General features: G+C 41.8%; 1 protein-coding gene across 1 annotated transcript; it reads right to left on the minus strand.

The window, feature by feature from the left end:
- Positions 1-5569: 5569 nt before the first annotated feature.
- Positions 5570-17115, minus strand: LOC146644196 (protein disulfide-isomerase A3-like). Its single transcript, XM_085395894.1, has 13 exons — positions 16707-17115; positions 16230-16308; positions 16031-16148; positions 15838-15945; positions 12866-12995; positions 12658-12771; positions 12407-12532; positions 12127-12309; positions 11826-11934; positions 11610-11738; positions 9208-9287; positions 9075-9132; positions 5570-5913 (listed from the first exon to the last, which is right to left on the minus strand). The coding sequence occupies exons 1-13, from the start codon at positions 16868-16870 to the stop codon at positions 5824-5826; spliced, it is 1488 nt and encodes a 495-aa protein (XP_085252020.1). The 5' UTR covers positions 16871-17115; the 3' UTR covers positions 5570-5823.
- Positions 17116-20478: the final 3363 nt, after the last annotated feature.

Below are 20478 nucleotides of genomic sequence, written 5' to 3' on the forward strand. Positions count from 1 at the left end.
AGCTGTTGGACAATTTGGCAGACCCCTGCATATCTGGGGTTACGTGAGAAGTCTCACATTTGGGAGGACATGAGAACAAGCAGGGGTGAAGGCTCTGGCTTAATGGGAAGTTCTGTGCACAACCAGAGGATTGAGCTTTTCAACCGAGACTTAAACAACAACCGCAGCTGGATTTATGCATCTATTTATTAAGTGGAATCGCTTGGTATCCTAGACTTAGAAAATGCAACAGACCTAATGTGATCTGCTGTATAAAGTGCTTTGAGCACTCAGAGTAGCCTTCAGTTAGGTCCATATCTATTTGGACACTGACAACTTTTGTTTTGTTACCTGTTTACTGAAATATATTCTAATTATAGTCATATTATAGAAATGACATTTAATTTAGGGTATCCATATTCAATGTGGATGAAGTGTTTAGGAGTTTCTTCTTCTTAATATGTGGCACCCTCTTTTTGAAGGGACCAAACGTTAATGGACAAGTGACTCAACAGCTATTCATAGGCAGGTATGGATAATTTCTTCGCCATGTCATTATCAATTAATTAGTTGATAATGACATGGCGAAGAAATTATCCATACCTGCCTATGAATAGCTGTTGAGTCACTTGTCCATTTACGTTTGGTCCCTTCAAAAAGAGGGTGGATTTGAGGTGTTGTGCTTGCATTTGGAAAATTTTATTATGAACAGACACCACGCGGTCAAAGAGAACAGAAAAACCCATCCGAGAAATTGCTACAATATTAGAAGTGGCAAAATTTACAGTTTGGTAAATCCTGAGAAAGGAAAAAAAGGACAGGTGAACTCAGCAACCCCGAAAGACCTGGGTGTCCAAGGAAGACAACAGTGGTGGATGATTGCAGAATCATTTCAATGGTGAAGAGAGAACCCATCACAACAGTCAACCAAGTGTAACAACACTCTCCAGGAGTGGTTCCCAAACTTTTTTTGCTGGGCCCCCCTTTGTTTTACAAGAAAAATGTTCGTGGGGGGGGGGGGGGCACACACCCATATTTTGCTCCATTGTGGTTTATTTCACATTGTAAATGTGAGAGTGAATGAATAGTGGAATTGTAAAGCGCTTTGGGTGCCTAGAAAAGCGCTATATAAATGCAATCCATTCCAATCCATTTCACACCTCAAACATTTAGTAAGCAATTAAGCAAATACAAGTAATCTGCAATAAATTACAGGTAGTAAGAAAGTAAACTACTAACTCTTTTACGCTACGTCCACACCTAAATGGGTATTTTTGAAAACACAGCTGCTTCATCCACACATAAACGGTGTTTCGAATCACCGAAAACTGAGATTTTTTAAAACTCCTTTTTTGCGTTTACGTGTGGACGAGGAATACAGAGTTCGTCACGCAACGTCAAAGGTATGTGCCTTTTTCACGTAACGCTGTGCGCATGTTATTTTTTACATGAGATGAATTGCAGAATGGCAGATAGAGACAAAATACTGTTAATCTGACTATCTTCAGGTTTTACACGCTTACATATACACACGCAGTTACTGTCCCTCCATTTAGAAAGGCAGAGGCGTGTGACATGCAGGCACTGGAAGCTTTCCTGGCAGACAAACAGTGTGAGTTTGTTTTCAGTGCTCCTTCTGCAAGTCATGCAGGTGGCCATTAGGAGCATTCGTAATGTGCTAAATGCCACTACTGCTCAGTGTGCAGGAAGACTAGACGATGCCTCTCTTAGAACTTTGTTTTATGAAGCCATGGCTATTGTAAATAGCCACCCATTGACTGTGGACAGTATCAGCGACCCAAAAGCACCTGAACCTCTTACTCCAAACCATCTTATACTGATGAAGTCCAAGGTTGCCCTACCACCACCTGGAAAATTTGTGAAAGAAGACATGCTTCTTAATTCAGATAAAACTGAGGTTATTGTACTCGGCCCTGAAAAGCCTAGAAATATGGTATCTAACCAGATTCTTACTCTGGATGGCATTACCTTGGCCTCCAGTAACGCTGTGAGGAACATTGGAGTCATTTTTGACCAGGATATGTCCTTCAATGCACATATTAAACAAATATGTAAGACTGCTTTCTTCCATTTGCGCAACATCTGTAAAATTAGAAATATCCTGTCTCAGAGTGATGCTGAAAAACTAGTTCACGCATTTATTACTTCCAGGCTGGACTACTGTAATTCATTATTATCAGGATGTCCAAAAAACTCACTGAAAAGCCTTCAGCTAATCCAAAATGCTGCAGCAAGAGTACTGACAGGGACTAGAAAGAGAGAGCATATTTCTCCTGTTTTGGCTTCCCTTCATTGGCTTCCTGTTAAATCCAGAATTGAATTCAAAATCCTGCTCCTCACATACAAGGTCTTAAATAATCAGGCCCCATCTTATCTTAATGACCTTGTAGTACCATATCACCCTATTAGAGCACTTCGCTCTCGCTCTGCAGGCCTACTTGTTGTTCCTAGAGTATTTAAAAGTAGAATGGGAGGGAGAGCCTTCAGTTTTCAGGCCCCTCTTCTGTGGAACCAGCTTCCAGTTTGGATTCGGGAGACAGACACTATCTCTACTTTCAAGATTAGGCTAAAACTTTCCTTTTTGCTAAAGCATATAGTTAGGGCTGGAGCAGGTGACCCTGAATCCTCCCTTAGTTATGCTGCAATAGACGTAGGCTGCCGGGGGATTCCCATGATGCATTGAGTTTTTCCTTTCCAGTCACCTTTCTCACTCACTATGTATTAACAGACCTCTCTGCATTGAATCATATCTGTTATTAACCTCTGTCTCTCTTCCACAGCATGTCTTTTATCCTGTTTTCCTTCTCTCACCCCAACCGGTCGCAGCAGATGGCCCCGCCCCTCCCTGAGTCTGGTTCTGCCGAAGGTTTCTTCCTGTTAAAAGGGAGTTTTTCCTTCCCACTGTCGCCAAAGTGCTTGCTCATAGGGGGTCATATGATTGTTGGGTTTTTCTCTGTATCTATGAAGCGCCTTGAGGCGACTTTTGTTGTGATTTGGCGCTATATAAATAAAATTGAATTGAATTGAAATGTATGCAGTGAAGAGGTGGCATAGAGTAGAATACTTAACTGAGCAGAAAAGAGAATACCTCATGAATGCCTCCACAAGACAGAAGTGGCACAAAACCCTCCGCAATCTAAAAGTGAATGACATTGTTATCATCAAAGAAGGTATGTTACCAAGGTGTCAGTGGCAACTGGGACGTATAGTTGAAACTATTGAAGGGGATGATGGTTTAGTCCGTCGGGTCAAGGTTCAAGTAGGAGACCAAAGTCGGACCAAAAAACAGGACCGTGCTTTCAAGCCCCCCATTATCGAGCAGCCTATCCAAAAATTGGTGGTTCTTGTTGAAAGAGAATAATAACAAACATGTTATTGTCTGAGATGAACTGACATATTGACATAAACAATGTACCATTCCAAGTGGCAACTGCTCTATCATGGTCTGTACACCTTTATATTGGCTGAAGTGGTTTCATTTTTGTTGTTGTTCAGAATCATGTATGATTTAGCTAGTTTGTAAATCATAGCATGATTGGTGGGAGTGTAATGAACCGCTGGTCTGTACCATTGTCGGAGCTTTATGCACAGTAGCATTAATGATAGATGCGCTCAGAGGCGTGCCCTGTAACCTGTATAGAGCAGTCTGTCGTGCAGAGGAATAAACTGTATAAAGTCCATCTTAGACATGTGTGTCACTCAAGCTAGCAGCGCCCCATGAAAAATGGGCCGAATGTTTACGTGTTCACGTGTTCCCACTGTTGCCAAAGTACTTGCTCATAGGGGGTCATTTAATTGTTGTTTTTCCTGTATGTATTATTGTAGGGTCTACCTTAAAATTGACTGTTGTTGTGATTTGGTGCTGTATAAATAAAACTGAAAAAATTGAACCATTTTAATCTGGCTTCCGTTCATTCCATAGTACAGAAACAGCTCTAGGAAAAATCACAAATGATCTTTTGTTTGCAGCGAATTCTGGACTCATCACTATCCTCATTCTCCTTGACCTTATGGCAACTTTTGATACAATCTCCCACGGCATCCTTCTTCATAGATTAACATCTATTGGCATCAAAAATATAGCACTCGCCTGGTTTACCTCATATCTTTCTGGCCGTGCACAGTTTTTTTCAATTACTTATTCACAGATCACCATCTACTCCAGTTAAGTCCTGTGTACCCCAAGGCTCTGTCCTGGGATCTTTGCTTTTTATTATCTCCTACATCTAGGTAATATTTTCAAGAAATATAACATTCAATTCCACTGCTACGCAGATGACACCCAAATCTACTTCCAAACCTATAGTTACTCTCATACCCACATTTCTTATCGTTAAAGTGAAATCAAGGTTTCAGAACTTTCTTAAACTTAATGGTAATAAAACAGAATTTATTCAAATATGCACCAAATCTATACTGACTAAAGTTGGGACCATAAATCTTTCATTATTCATTGATAACTATTGTCATACCTTCCCCTCAGGTTAACAGTGTTGGTGTCATCATTGACAGCACTCTTTCCTTCACGGCACATAGAAATAATATCACTTGGTCTTCTTATTTTTATCATTTATTTTGTTGTACTAATGTAATTTTGAGGATCTTTATAAATAAAATAAATAAAATTCATTATTATTAAATAGACTTACTCCTGGTAATGCAAACCAATCTTTCTACAGGACCGGAAACAAGCAAAAGCATCAGGCGCTACCACTTTCTCCCTTCCTGTCTGTTAAGGAGCAAAGGTTACACTTTTTTCCAGCTCGTTTTCCCACTGGGCAGTGGGCAGTCACATCAGAAGTCTTCCTCACTCCCAGCAGGGTTGTAGCAGCATCACGTCTCCCTTTCATGACCAGGAACCGACCCAGCTGTCTCAGGTTAATGCAGTAACATCTCCAGTGTTCTGGTAATTTCTAGACTGGATCAGGTGATTCATGAACCAATGAAGCCTTTCTTCTTTAAAATGACTGACAGAATGCCCCACCACCTTTGATATTGTGTGATACCTTAGTTTAGGATCCATGGCAAGCATGAGGTGAATAAATAGTTTCATTTATTGAAACTGCATGGGAGGAGGGGGTGTTTTTGACCAGGGCTCCCAAAACATTTTTATTAAGTACTTCTCAAAGCAGAAAATGGACTACAGTGCTTTTCTACTCTATGTAACATTTAGACTCATGAATGCATCAGAGAGTTGGTTCCAAGAACCAACCAGCCATAAATACAATAAAAGTGGGATTACCGTCATGAAAATGTGGCAAATAATGTGAGCAGTCATATGTGAATTTAATTATGCTTATATCTAACAGGCTGATTGTGAATGTCTCCTTCATTGAGGAGACTCAGGGCTGGTGCTCATGTAGCACTTTCTGCATTTCTTGTGACTTATTTGTACACCAAGCTGAGAATCAATTTTGACTGATTTGCATTCTGAAAACACACGTGGATATTCCCATGAGTGTGTTTACCTGTGTCCAGTGACATCACATGTGCCTAAAGCATATTGGGACGACAGGTCGATAAGCAGCTGTGGGCCTGAACGAGCACAAACCTGTCCAAGTCTCTGAAATTCATACAAAACTTTATTGTCCCAAAAAACAGAAGAAAAACACCTGCAACCTGTTTGTGCACGGAAGGAGGTCGACTGAAGTTAACAAACAAACAAACAAATAAATAAATAAATAATGAGGCTGACAATGGCATGATTAATAGCGGTGTGTTTCAGGGATGAGTGAGCGATTTGATTTGATGCAACGAGTGTCCTGATGTAATGTCCGGTATTGGCGCTCCAGATTCAGGCTCTCCTCCTTGCTGTTGGGGGTGTCAGAGTTCATCTTTGAAGCCACTCAACACCAAGTGGTGACTCGCCTCTCGCTTGAGGAACCGGAGGAAGTCTTTGAGCTCGCGGGTGCCCTGAAAGCACATGGGAGATGTCATGTGACCCCAGAAGGAAGTTAACATAAAGACTTTATCTTGAAAACCTGTCAGTGGCTCAAGCTCCACCCTTACTGTGAAGCCTTGCCTTCACAAACTGCACAGTGTCCACAGTGTCTGTGTAAGCTTCAGCAAACTACCAACTATTAAACACTGAACTTTAGCTTCACTTCCTCCACTTGCAGCTCTGGATGAATGAGGGTGTATTAAAAAAAACAGACTGGTCCGAGCAGGAAATGTGGCTGTGTGTGTACGTAAATGACAACAGACTTTCAAAGTAAAATTCTTCATTTATAATCCCTGTAGGCTCTTCTTTGGTGGTGTATGAGCCTATTGTTCAGAAACAGCTGTAGTGCTGTTTCTGAACAATAAATGTTGAGTCAAACAGTATAAACACGTTGGGTTTTCCAGGAAAGACCACAGCCTGAAGTTACAGTGTAATCAAAGCAAATATTTGTCACCAGGAAGGATTTTTAACATCCAGCCCTTTACAGGCTCACATTAGTTATTATTATATATACACACACACTTTTATTTATATAGACCAGCTGAGGAATAAGACGAGGATTTAATTAATTAGTATAAAATCAGGACTTTAGCAGCAGTCGGCAGACCCTGAGGGTACTGCGTCCGTATGCCCTGTGGATGATAAATGAGAGCAGTAAAAAGCACACTGGTGTTATTTAGGGGTGCAACGATACACAAAATTCACGGTTCGGTTCGATACTTTGGTGTCACGGTTCGATATTTTTTCGATACAAAAAAATGTTCATGCCTTTTTAATTTGTCATTTATTAAAATTATAAATATATATTTTAACTCAAAAGTACAGTTTTTAAATTTAACCCTAACCCTTGTGCGTGTTTTTTATTTTGACACCGAATGCGCACCTGCGGACCACTTATGTGCAGCCCTGGTTATTTAGCTCATCATATTGCAGCCACAGAAATTCTTTTGTCCATGAAACCATAAAGCTGCACTTTCTTTTTGCCTTATAGTCTGATTTGTCATAACTTCTCCGTTTTGTGGTAAGCTTTTCTTTGGCTGTCACTTCTTCACCCTGACCTGTCTTATTTGGCTCAGCAGAACTGAAATGCTTTTACACGCTCACTCACATAAGCTCAGCGATTCTCTGCGCGATCAACCTCTCACATGTTTAAGCTTGCTGCGGGAGATTTCACTTGTCATGTTTGCATAGTAAGCTAACGATTAATAAGACGATGTCAGAGGAATTGGTGCGCAAATTATCATCACTCACAGATCAGTGCTGTCGCTCTCTATACACAGTTCGCACGATTGCAAAGTGAAAGCAAAAAAACAAGCGCAAATTCAAACGCGACTTCAATATGTCACATATTGACAGTGGCTCACCGATGCCAATGACATAATTACCCAGCTACATTTCCGAAAGAATGCAAAAGCATTGACATATATTTTTCCTTCCTACAATAGCCCGACGGGCAGGGCAGAGATAGATTTTGGTAGCCCGACTGAAAAAATCGCTAGCTCCGGGACGTCGGGCTAGCGATATTGCAAGCCCTGTATCTGATTGAGGAATCACTCATCTTTGGAAAAGAGAGTTTATTACAGAGAAATGTCTCTTTCCAAAATAAAAGCTATACTATCCGCTTCTTCTGGGCTATATTCTCAGCAGCATAAGGAGAATCATGTGCTAACAGCTGTCTAAATGACTCGGCTAAAGTTAGTAGCATGCTTGCTTTTTTTTGTCTGCTTCCACTTGTCTTTGCACTACGATGATGTCGGCGTAAATGTGCAGTCATATTCGTTGTGTTCCCACTAGTGCTTTCAGGTTAATCTCGTTGAAATGACCTTAGCGCCACAACACGGCAAATCTCCGTTAACGAGCTACCGCCGATCGCTCCGTGCATGGGGCTAGACGGCCAACACGTTAACGAGCTAACTGCGCTAACACACTAGTTCACACCAATGTAATTGAGCATTGCATGGCACATCCAACATACTGTTTTACTTTAGTCCATGACTCGCTTACCTTCAGGGTCATACGTCACATGAAAACCAAAATAATTCCAAACGCCAGATCTGAATGACGTTCAATTTGCCTGTTGTAAGGAGAGCTTAACTTCTGTCTCGCTAGCTTGCCCTGTGCTCTTCCTTCTGACTATGCTGTCTGTGTTGAGCGCTCAGTGGATCTGCGCTCGACAGTGCAGCCTAGGCGGAGTAGTCGAACACAGATTCACTGAGCACTCAACACAGACAGCATCGACAGAAGGAAAATTGATAAAATAAATTACAAATGTTGTATTGTTCGATACATATGCGTACCGAACCGAAAGCACTGTATCGAACGGTTCAATATCGATACGAATATCGTTGCACCCCTAGTGTTATTGGCTGCTCAACTTTTAAGATTAGGCTTAAAACTTTCCTTTTTGCTAAAGCATATCATTAGGCTGGATCAGGTGACCCTGAATCCTCCCTTAGTTATGCTGCAATAAGTGTAGGCTGCTGGGGGATTCCCATGATGCACTGAGTCTTCTTCACCTTTCTCACTCACTATGTGTTAATAGACCTCTCTGCACTGAATCGTTGAATGACTCACTTCTGCACTTTGAGAAAACGCCTCTTCTGATCTGTGCACAGATGTGGTTGTACCTGTACCATATCAGTCAAGAGCCTGTACAAGTGGAAGCAGGTGCAGTTTAATGGACCAAATTATGTCCTGTGTTTCTTCTGAGCTGACCATGAGTGGCTGTGGAGAAAAATGAGTGTCTGTACTTTGCAGTGCTCACACTGACCCGGGGGGTTAGAAAATTATTTAAATGTGAAGTATGAATGGGCAGACTCTGTGTTGACAAACAGGATGTATGTAAATGAGAAAATGGAATTTTTAAATCCCACTGACATATGCTGAGAGAAGCCGCAGACTGCAGGTGTGGACCTGAGCTGGTGCACATAGGTGAGCACAGAGCATAATTAACTACCCATAAAACCCTGAGACAAGGCAGCTCAAACAGCTGTGAGGGAAAACTACAGCACAGGCGAGTGGGCTGCTGCAGATAACATTGACCTTAGATAAACTGAGAGGAAGCAACTTCGTCTAAAACTGTAGCTGAGGTCCATCTAGCCTCAGGTCTTGGGTATGCACTCAGGTGTCTTACCTGGTATCTGACGGGTTCGTCCTTCCTGCCTACTGGAGCAAAGTAGATGGTGGGAAACCTGCAGGCAGACACAGCGACATCAGACTCACACCTGGCAATGACTGAAGCATGTCACGGGAAACCTGAATCTCACCCTTGGACATCGTAACCCAGAGGGACGTCATTGGCCAGGGCATTCATCTTGGCAATGACGATTTTGGGGTCAGAGCGCAGCTGAAGAACACAAAGGTTTGACAATGATTTCACACAGAAATAAACCAGTAATATCTCCTTCAGTACAACAGGTCATTTTAGTGGGTGGAGCTACAGCACACAAGACCTCATAGGCAAACAGGAACCAGCACCAGGTCTGAGACAAGTCCCCATTTGAGGAAGACAGAAGATGTTTCAGAGTTTCTAAGATGTCATGTGACCTTTTGCAGATGTTTTACACACTCAGGAAGGGGCAGAGCCTAAGTGCAGCTGCAGTGTGAGAGTAGTTCATAATAGCACACACGATGCTACAGAAGCATGAGCTGGCAGCTTTGTGTGGTTTGTTGTGCACCTGCTTATTTGCGGTGCTCAGCTGTTGTTGAGAGCAGGAAGGCCATGTCACACAAATATATAAGACCCAGCCTATTCTTATTCTAGCACCATTTCCTTATTGTGTAGAGAAACTGTTCAAACTGCACTTTTCTTATACTGAAAATTAAATGTATAGTTAATAGTAAAACCGCCAAGGGGTTCATTTTAAATGTCAACTGTAACTCTGTTAAATAATTTACATAATTTCCTCAGGGATTATTCAAATATTCTGATTCTGATAAATCTAAAACACCATCATCTCAGATTTCTAAGGAGCTTGAAAAGAAAAATCTGGGACACTCCACCACTTTACCCTAAAACTGAAGAAGCTTCTCGGATGAGAGGCGAAAAGTCTTCAAGCCGCTTTTCACGCTACTTGTACGGCACTATGTTGCCTGGCGGATGGACATGTGACCAACATACCACTCTTGAACCCCGATCCTTCCGCCAGGCAACGTAGTGCCGTACAACAGCGGAACAAACAAAACAAATCGTCTTACGATATGACAAAAATCATGGACAATCCATAGAAAAGCCGCACCTGACTAAAAGCCGCAGGGTTCAAAGCTTGTGCAAAAAGTAGCGGCTTATAGCCCGACAATTACGGTACACTTCTTTTTCAATTAGTTAGCATTTTAATTATTATTATTTAATTTAATAATTTAGAACATAACAGCCCAGTACATGCACACTAGGGCTGCCACAAACGATTATTTTACTAGTCACCGATTATTTTTGCGATTAGTCGACTAATCAGATTATGTATCCATTGGACATAAAACGTACAGCTTATTGCGCCAGCAGCATCTGCTCTTATATAACTATCATTAGCTTAGAGCTTTAAGTGTTTAAGGTATGTGCTAGCTAAAAATAAAGACAAGATGATAGTTTATTAAAATCCACTGAAACAATCTGCAAATTTCATTTAAATTTAATAAACTCAGCCGTGTGCTCCTTGCTATCTAAAATATAACAGGACACCGGAGTATATTATCGAGCATCTCACACTTCTGATAATCAGTTGTCTGATTGACGTTTATTCTGCTGTGTAAAAACTATTAACGGCAGCTGGCATCCTTGTACATGCAGTGCTGCCATGTTCTGTTTCAGTCTGTTATTACACTCTTAAATCCTACTACTTATTCCCGCGTCTTTTGGGATCTTACAAAGCTTCAAACGATGCGTCGACTATTAAATTAGTTGTCGACAATTTTGATAGTCGACGTAATCATGACTATTCGACTAATCGTGGCAGCCCTAATGCACACCACACCACAAACAGAATGCAGTTTCTTACTGAAGCACAATTGGGAATACCATCGGCAAGTCTGCAGGGCAAGTAGGTTCAAGTGTACAAAGGAAAAAAAGAAAAGAAAAAAAAGCAGACGCTCTGAGAAAGAGATGTCATACTTTTTGGAGATGTTTTCTTTTTTCCTTACATCATCTCACTGACCGGATTATTTCATATTAGAAGTGAGGAATGAGCCCAAATGTGAGTGAAGGAGACTGTAACGTGGAGATTAGGTTTTTTTTCCTGCAGAAATGCTGATGGATGATGGGATTTGCAATTATCTTCGATAGGAAACAGTTATGTTTTTGGTGTGATACGCATGCAGTAAGTAACCTGTGTTGTAGTAATCTGTTTGGTTGTGTTTGGCGAAAGAATATTTTATTGTGTAAAATAGCATTGATCACACCTTGCAAACATCTGCTTTGCCAGCTGATTGCACAGGATGGTACACCTGGTGCAGAGAAGTTAGAGTGTGGACTCAAGCTTGTTGGTCTGGTGACTAAAACAGGGTCTTCACCACACAGTGCTTATTTATAAAGTGCTTTACAAATCCGCACATTACGGCTACAGTTGGATTTTCCTGTTTGAGTGAAGCTAGCCAAACAGCGAACACCCAGTTACTGCTAAAGCGACAGAGTGTGAGAGTGGACATTATATTCTCAGTATATGAGTGAGCGTACCGTTTCAGCAAGCTCTCCATAGACCGGCTCCAACTTCTTACAGTGAGGACACAACGGAGAAAAAAACTGGATCAGAACATTTTTATCCGGGTCATTCACCACCTGATCAAAGGACTCTGCTACCACCACCTGATGCACACAGGTCAGAGGTTACAAAGAGGTCTACAACGTCATTGATACTCACACAAGAGGCTTTGGCGTGTTTGTTTTACTCACTTTGACAGCCCCAGAGTTCTTTTCAGGTATCGGTTCTGATTTGATGTAACGTTTGAGTCGACCTGCAAAGTAATCTTCCAGGAACCTCTGCAGAGACGCACCATCCCTCCTAAGACAAACAAACAAACACACACAGTTACTTGTTGGTGCTTTCATTGTGAATGAGGTCAGAAAGCTGAGAAATGCGGGTCAGCCCCCCCAAAAGTTTGAAACAGACTTGGATCAGATAGTTCTGGTTTATTGTGACCCCACCCCCTCACCTGCAGAACAGGTGACATAGTGGTATGACTTGGCTACGCACGTGAACTCCTCCCTCATGGTGTACTTGTGACCCAGTCGGGTCCGGATGGTGATAAAGGGCAGCTCCCCTCCATCTGACGTCCCCATTCCAAAGTCTTCCTCCAGCTCCAACAGGAAGTCCTTCTTATTGGCTATAGAGAAGGTTAGACCCCGCCCGACATACTTAGACGCCACCTTCATTACCCTGAGAAGAAAACACACAGGGGAGAGGATTACACACAAACACTTTAGTCAATCAAGCTGTACATCTGGAACACATCCCCTCTGTGTGCTCGCGTTACCTGTTCCTCCAGTAGTTGGAGCCGGGGATGTTGTGATGGTAGTCAAGATCGTAGTACGCCGTCAGCAGGTCCCGGACTCTCAGAAGGTCTCTATTCTCTATTGTCATGTGAGGACACAGACCGTAGCTGCACATAGATGGACACACAGAATGAGGCTGCGGTTCCTCTAATGACGTAGGACAGTTTTCCAATTTCATTGTACTATATATGACTGTGCAATGACAATAAAGAGTTATCTCTTAAAGACTCACATGTGATCTCTGATGAAGCGCCGCAGTGAGCCGATGGTCAGGTAGTCTCTGAAGATGACAATGCTGTCCTCAAAAGCATTGGCGAGTCTGGGAGGTCTGAACAGCAGCACACATCTGGAGAGAGAGACACACACACACGCACAGAAGTGAGAATAACACCTTTAAACTGTGACATCACTACGGTGATATCACTTAGGTGTGAACTCACTCTGAGTTGGCCCCATGCTCTTCGGCGAGCTGCAGGTTGGTGCTGTGAGCGAAACGGAACTGTTCTCTGAGTAGAGTGGCTGCCTTCAGGAACTCAGCCAGACGGGGGCTGTCCGTACCTGAGAACACACCTGATGCAGACACATGCACTGGTAAGGGAGCTAAAGGGGAGTCAGAGGACCACAGACACCAAGTGTTTGCCTGACCCTGAAGTTAGCATGGCCATGTTTACTTTAAGGTTACTATAAGGTGATCATGCCATGCAAGCAATAAAACCTCAAAGGTGTACAGGTATCCAGACTGCAACAGTGCGAACAAATTCAACAAAAATGGTTTATTTGAAGAGTTTCAGTTAGGTTTCAGAGCTCATCACAATACAGAAATGGCTTTAGTGAAGGTTACAAATACAAAAAAAAAAAAATACAAAAAATTCATACACTAAGGTTAATTATGGAGTACCACGGGATTTTGTGGAAGGACCAATTCTGTTTGCATTATACCTGCTTCCCTTAAAAGGCATAGCAGATGACACCCAACTTTACCTATCCATCAAGCCAGATAACACACAACAACTATTTGAACTGCGTGAATGTTTTAAAGACAAAGACCTAAAGAGACATAAAGATAAAACTGAGGTAATTGTACTTGGCCCTAAAATTCTTAGAAACACTGCATCTAACCAGATGCTTACTCTGGATAGCATTACCTTGGCCTCCAGTAACACTGAGGAATCGTGGAGTCTTTAACCAGGATATGTCCTGGTATGTGAGGTCGAGCATTTTTATACATTTTGTTTTATGCACATCCTTCAGATTTTGCATGCAGCTTGGTGAGCAGTGATGAAGCCCGGAGTGGGCGTGCAGGCCATTGTTACCATTGCTCTCAGTTTAATTCTGCAGGTACACATAGAGATGTACCTGCAGATGTACCTATGTGTGAAATCTAACTGAGGATCATGCATCTTATGATTCTGTCTAGGTTAGGAGTGTAAAGGCTGCACTATGCCCGAGTACATTTAGAAGTCGTCTGTGCAAACCAGAGCGTAAGCCAGCACAGAGACACGTAACCAGGGTAAAAGTCATTACATAAAAAATAGGAGAGGCAGGTTGCTAACCTAGATTTGACCTCGTCTGTACAGTGGAAAGACGAGTGCTATGGCCTCCGGAGGGGAAGAGGACTGCCAAGAGGTTGTGATCATCCTGTCCACCAACGAGGGAATGCCAAGTCTAAACCACGGCCTCTCCCCCACAGTTTTAACCAAACAGATAGAAGCACAACTCAATATATAATCCTGTGTAATGCTAAGTTAGGCTTATTCTGTTTCAGGAAATTGGCTACAGCTAGCTGCTTGCAGACTATGGTTTTCTGATTGAAGGAGTACATGTTTTGTTTGAACTGTTTAAGGTGAATAAATACTTAAAGATTAGATTAAGACTACATCCCTCTTTTTTCTAGCCACCCCTCCAGGAGCCTGGTTCAGCTGGAGGTTTCTATCTGTTAAAAGGGAGGTTGTCCTTCCTACTGTCGCTAAAGCACTTGCTCATAGGGGTCATCGGATTGTTGGGGTTTTCTGTTTTCTTTGTATTATTGTAGGATCTTTACAATATAAAGCAACTTGAACACCTTGAAGCAACTGTTGTTGTGATTTAGCAATATATAAATAAAACTGAATTAAGCTGAACTGAGGGTTACCTAGGCAACAAGAGCCTGGAACTTTCACCTGTGACCAAGCAACAGCTACATTTCCTCATCGTTTGTTTCGTCTTCTGCTGTTTTGTTTATACTGATTTTATTCTTTAATGTCTGTATAACTTGACTTTGACAAATAAGAAGCACTCAGCCTAAAGCATGATGCAGCATACAGCAACACGCAGTAGAGGTTTTAGATACAGGCGACACGGGCAGTTGCTCGGGGCGGCATCACGGGCATCGGCAAAAAAAAAAAAAAAGAAGCTCGTACTCGTGCTGCCCCGACATCAGCCAGCGCATATTGGGAATGGCATAAGCACCGATCGGTTTTCTATCGCTCATTTGCTGGGAGTAAGGGCGCCCTTCGTTTGTGAGGTGCGCCTGCTGCTTGCGGCGCAGAGAGGAGAGGGCGGGGCGGCGGCAGGTTTTCTGACCGGCTGGAGCAAAATTTACAGTTTGATGATTTAAAGTCTCACACACAAGCCGTCGAAAGGGGAGGGGGGCCTGCTGCTTCCAAATAGAGCACATTTCATTTAGAATGTTGTAAATCCAAGCCCCTTATGTATTCATGATTTGAATCCTGGGTTGTGTGAAATCTCAGAAATAAACCTTAGACAAAGTGAATCTGTGAACTAAGGTGTAGGTCTGTTAGGTTATGTTGTGGTGATCCTTGAGTCCTCGAGGATTTGTGTTCATACTGGAGTGCAAAATTAAAACCAATGGAAGATGGACAAGAAAAGTTCAAAGCCATCAGCTCCTCAGTTTAGAAAAAAGAGAAAAGAGGAGGAGAAACGAGCAAAAGATACAGGTAAGCAGATGTGTCATTGGATAATGGCAGGTCATCCTGAAACAATCAGAATACTTTATTAATCCCTAAGGAAATTATGTGTGTTACAGTTGCTCCAAGAAGAAATGGTAAAAATAGTATCAGTAACAGACTAAACTCCAAACAATACATTATGTTACAGATTTTAATATTAATTAGTCATCGTCAATTGTTGATTTGTCCTGTTCTCATTGTATGACGAATTATGATGGCTGTTTGGTAGCTGTTTGCATACAATGCATACTCTCTGTGTGTGTGTGTGTGTGTGTGTGTGTGTGTGTGTGTGTGTGTGTGTGTGTGTGTACAACAGTTTTATGTTAATGTACAATCCTTAATATGTTTTGTGTGTGTGTGTGTGTGTGTGTGTGTGGGGGGGGGGGGGGGGGGGGTGCAGAGGGAGTGTTCGCCCAGGGCGCCAAATAGGCTAGGACCGCCACTGGCAACACGTGACCTCGTACCTACAATGCTGGCGTCATGGTTATTGACAAAGGCCTTCAGATCGTCTTTGGTCTTCAGGTGCATCGAGTCTGGACCAGTCTGCCTCCTCATAGTCTCGTAGATCCCCTCTGAACACAAACACACACACAGACAGAGGTTACATCACAGAGTCAAGTAACAGAGCAGGATTGGGATGCTCATAGTGTTTCCTACCTGCAGTGCGAGGACCATCATAGGGGGCGGAATCTTTGCCGTACCTAAAAATTCTCAAGGTGGGATAACCTGAGACCCCAAAACGACTGCACGTCTCAGAGTTTGTCGTACAGTCCACCTGCCGCACAGGTGAGACAAACAGATAAGACTGTTGTGAAACAGGTGTTCACAACAGTAATGAACAAGATGGACACATTACCTTTGCTAATTGAACACTTCCTTTCAGTCGACTAGCAGCTTTCTCAAACTCTGGGGCCAATTTCTTACAATGACCACACCTGAAGGAAGGGAAAAATAAAGGGATGAAGGAAAGGAAGGAGAAATAAACAAAGGAAGGGTGTAAAGAAACAGGGAAGGAAGGAAGGAAGTTGGAACGCAAAGAAGTAATGCGGAAAAGACGGAAGGGGAGGGAAGGCAAGGAATGAAGGAAATAAGAGCCACAGTATAATAAATACAAAATAATTAAATCAAGGGAAATGACGTAGGAAAGAGGTGGAGGAATGGAACGAGAGATGGAAGAGGACAAGCAGGTTGTTAGTGCCTCCCTAACAGCAGAGACACGATTTAAAAACAGCAGAAAACCAATAAAGATGGAATGATTTCATTTAAAAAAAAAAAAAAAACTCAGGAAAAATCTCCCGCCGCCGGCCGCGCTAAACTAACGCCGATTCTTTACCAAGGAGCGTAGAATTTCACCAGCATGGTCTCGTGCTCTGTTGCCAGGTAATCGAAGTCCGCGTCCCCGAGCTCGAGCACGTCCCTTCGCGAGGACACAGCGGCGGGAAAACCAGACAGCACCACCAACGTGACAACAGGAAAAAAGCCCAAAGTGGGCGCCATGACGGAAGTAGAAGAAGAGCTGAGAGAACGAAGGATGAAACCGGTGATCGTTACTGGAGACTTCTTACAATGAGGCGGTGTTCCGGTGACCTCCTTCAAATTAAAACGCTTCACCGTAACAAATAGGATTTAAAATGTGTAATAACTAAAATCAAACATCTTTATTGGGAAATTAAATATGTGTAAAACGAGAGCCTTTACAGACACCAATCCACGCCATTTTAATCCAGAGGAAAAACCTAGCAACACATGAAGGTCTGGTTACTGCAGATTGGGTAGTTTCCGGTGTCGTCTTCTTCTTTCGTTTTTAATGGCAGCTTGCATTCAATACAGTTGTACTACTGCCTTCTCTTGGCTTATACTGCTACATCGCTTCTATTTCCTTAACCCTACAATGCCCTTTGTATCCTATTTTTGATGCATGAGTTTCTGAGACCGCTATCTCATCAACATGATAAATACTTGCCATAATTTCAAAAACTCCTTTTTTGTCTAGAATTAACATTATTGTTAACAAAACGTGCCAAAAATGCCCAATGTATCAAGTGCAATACAAAAATAAAAGATAAACAAAAATATACATACAGCAAAAACATTTTTGTGGATTTTGTTAGAATGGTTAATCAGAATACTTTATTGATCTCTAGGGGAAATTATTTTTGGTTAAAGTGCTCCAGTATAAACAAACAGTAACAAAGAAAGACAATACACTAAGTAAGAATAACACAATATATACATAATAACCATCTCAGTTCCAAAAAAAATAAATAAAAAAAAATCGGAATTTTCTGGCCATTTTTTTTGATGGGTTGGGTCTTACAGGGTTAAATCCTCTTGATGAGTCTGGAATTTCACAAAAAACATCGCCGTCGCTTCAACTTCGGTGGTGGCTCCAGTGAGCCGGGCAACTCCAAGTCCGGCAGGCCGGGCAGCACATCCTTCTCCGAGCTGGGTGGGTAAGCTGTAGCGGCAGGGGGATGCAGATGAAGCTCATTAAGGAAAAATTCCTGTATGAGTGGGTGAAGCGAGTCCAAAAGCCAGGGGAGACCAGAAACTAGTCATTGTAGCTGGTTGGGTACAGCACGCTGAAACTCCTCTGGATGATTCAGCCACAGGTCACATAATCTATTCACTGAATAAATTATAGCCTCCTTAAGCTCATCAGACAGGGTGAGTTCTGCTGGGTCCATGTACTGGTCGAGTCGTTCTGTCATGGAGGGCTGTGTGGCAGGCAGACAGGAAAGGTGGACCCAAGAGCAGGACTCAAACACAGAGGTAAAACTCAAAGCGCAGCTTTATTGCTGAGAAAAACCTCTTAGTAAATTAAACTCACCAAAAAACAAAACTCTGAACAGAGGAACTAAGAACTGAAACACTAGAAGAGGAACCCCTAAACAGGAGACTGAAACAAAACACACAGCACGTTGAGGGTACAACACGACAGAGAGCAAAGGCAAACACAGGGCTTATATACACAGGGAGTAATCAGGGAACAGGAAACAGGAGGGAGACAGCTGGGAGAGATTAGGGCTAACGAGACAGGGGGAGGTAAAATTGGATACACTGACATAGGACTGGGACTATCAATATAAAACAGGAAATAAGAAACAAATCACAAAAACGCAAACTTCACACTGAGAGACAGACATAAAGAATATAACACATAAAACGGAGAAGACAGTGATTTAAACTAGAGGCCAGAACACCAAATAATGTACAGGTCCTCCCTGATTAGAGAGCTGGCGGCAGCTGATTGGTCCCCTCATCAGGTGGCTGTTTTTAAAAGATCCCTGCCCAGCAGTCGTCAGTCGTGACTGTAGTGATGAGATTTCTGGCTCTTTTTAGAGAACCGGCTCACTAAAAAGAGCCGGCTCTTTCGGCTCCGAACCAGCTCTTCAGGTTGTTTTGTTACTTTAATTGATTTATTATTAACAATAATATAAAATTATAATTAATTTTTTTTTAAAAATGTTCATTTACCTGTTACTACCACACACCAAATCCGGTCGTTGGTATTTCCTGGCTTGTGTAGACTCTAGGTAACAAAAGCTCAACACTGCATCTAGCATTCTGGAGCACTTCTGTTGTCTTTTGTTTTGGAGTTCGTACGTGTTTTGAAGGAAGACAGGCCAAGTAACCGTATCATTAGGGCCTTCTCTTCTTTTTTTAGTAGTTTGAGGAGGTTCTTTTGCTGCATAAGCAGTGAATCAGAAACAGAATAATTATCTTCACAATTACTTAATGCATGCACAATCATCCAGGTAAGTCAGTCCCGAAATGTGGAGTCTGTTCATCTGGACGTAGCGTTTTCAGTGGGAGGCGTTTTCTCCCACTGAAAACGCCTCCCACTGAAAACGCTATGTCCAGATGAACAGACTCCACCTTTTGGGGTAGCTTCATAATGTTCCATAATTTACAAACCTCCTTTCAAAAAATTTGCTACACTTTCAACTATTTGTCATTTAACACAGGTTGTGGCAGGAGACCTCCCCTCACTGAGCCTGGTTCTGCCGGAGGTTTCTCCCTGTTAAAAGGGAGTTTTTCCTTGCCAAGTGCTTGCTCATAGGGGTGGTCTGATTGTCAGGGTTTTTTTTCCCCCCAAACCGCAGGGTCTTTGCCTTGTACTATTGATTAGACAATCAGACCACAGGACAGGTTTTAAAACCTGACTCTGTCCACCATATAGTGATTTTGAATGACTCTTTTTGTAGGGAGGATTGTAACAGCAGCATGGCAGCTCTGTGGGGCCTCTCAGAGTGCAAAGACGTGCACTTTGATTGGACACTCTAAATATCTTACATAATTTGCTTCTTAATTTGAAAATAAAACTTTCATATCAGAAAATGAAACAAATGTGTGTTTGTCAGAACATTTGAGTTGTTAAAATTAAATAGGTATAATGGTTTGTAGTAAATTTAATCTAAGTGTTGGTTTTGTCGTTGTAGGTTAAATGTAATAATGAGTGCCACAATAGAGTGTAAATCAAACAAGACACGTAGACTTTCAACTTTAATTCATCAGTTTTAACAAAAGTACTAACTGTTTAGGATTAAAAGCCATTTTTATACTTTTATACTCAAAAGTAATGCAAGAAATAGTCATAATTTTAAGTATAACAGTTTTTTAATGAAAGAAAATCTTTCAATTAATTTAGTCTAATTAATTAATTATTAAATTAATTAATAACGTGTTATGTCATGTCAATAATTAATAACATGTTGGAATAGTGCAAGTATAATTTGTCATTTTTAGAACATGTCTACTACCATCTTGTGCCAATACAGAATAGGACGTCACCGGGTTGGTTGCTGCTAATAGACTTAGCTGTTAGTTAAGTTAGACAAGTTTCTGGAAAACATCCATCCATTTATTTCTATTTTTTAACCTTTATACTGCAAACAGTCTCACAATTTTTCTTCTTCCTTCAAATAGTCTAAACCTGATTAATATGGCAGCTCTTTTCCAGTCTTACTAACCAACGAGTTTACACACATTTTTACAGCACTTTTAACACTAAACTATAGAGTGCCTTTTCTCTCACAATGCTGAGTTATCTGTAGCAGTTGTGTTAATTTCATTCTCTATTATGTGTGGAAGCTCTTTATATT

Source organism: Rhamphochromis longiceps, linkage group LG22 (genome assembly GCF_057381845.1).
Source record: "Rhamphochromis longiceps isolate RC_006_pf linkage group LG22, R_longiceps_female_GT1.1, whole genome shotgun sequence".
NCBI lineage: Eukaryota > Metazoa > Chordata > Actinopteri > Cichliformes > Cichlidae > Rhamphochromis > Rhamphochromis longiceps.

What these genes read in the sequence shown, in the direction of transcription:
- LOC146644196 (XM_085395894.1), bottom strand. Translation starts at nt 16,870, where the DNA reads ATGGCGCCCACTTTGGGCTTTTTTCCTGTTGTCACGTTGGTGGTGCTG. An exon ending in CGCTTCATCAGAGATCACAT is followed by an intron (nt 12,533 to 12,657) that starts GTGAGTCTTTAA and finishes ATCTATGTGCAG; the next exon opens with CTACGGTCTGTGTCCTCACA. An exon ending in TCCAACTACTGGAGGAACAG is followed by an intron (nt 12,310 to 12,406) that starts GTAACGCGAGCA and finishes TTTTCTTCTCAG; the next exon opens with GGTAATGAAGGTGGCGTCTA.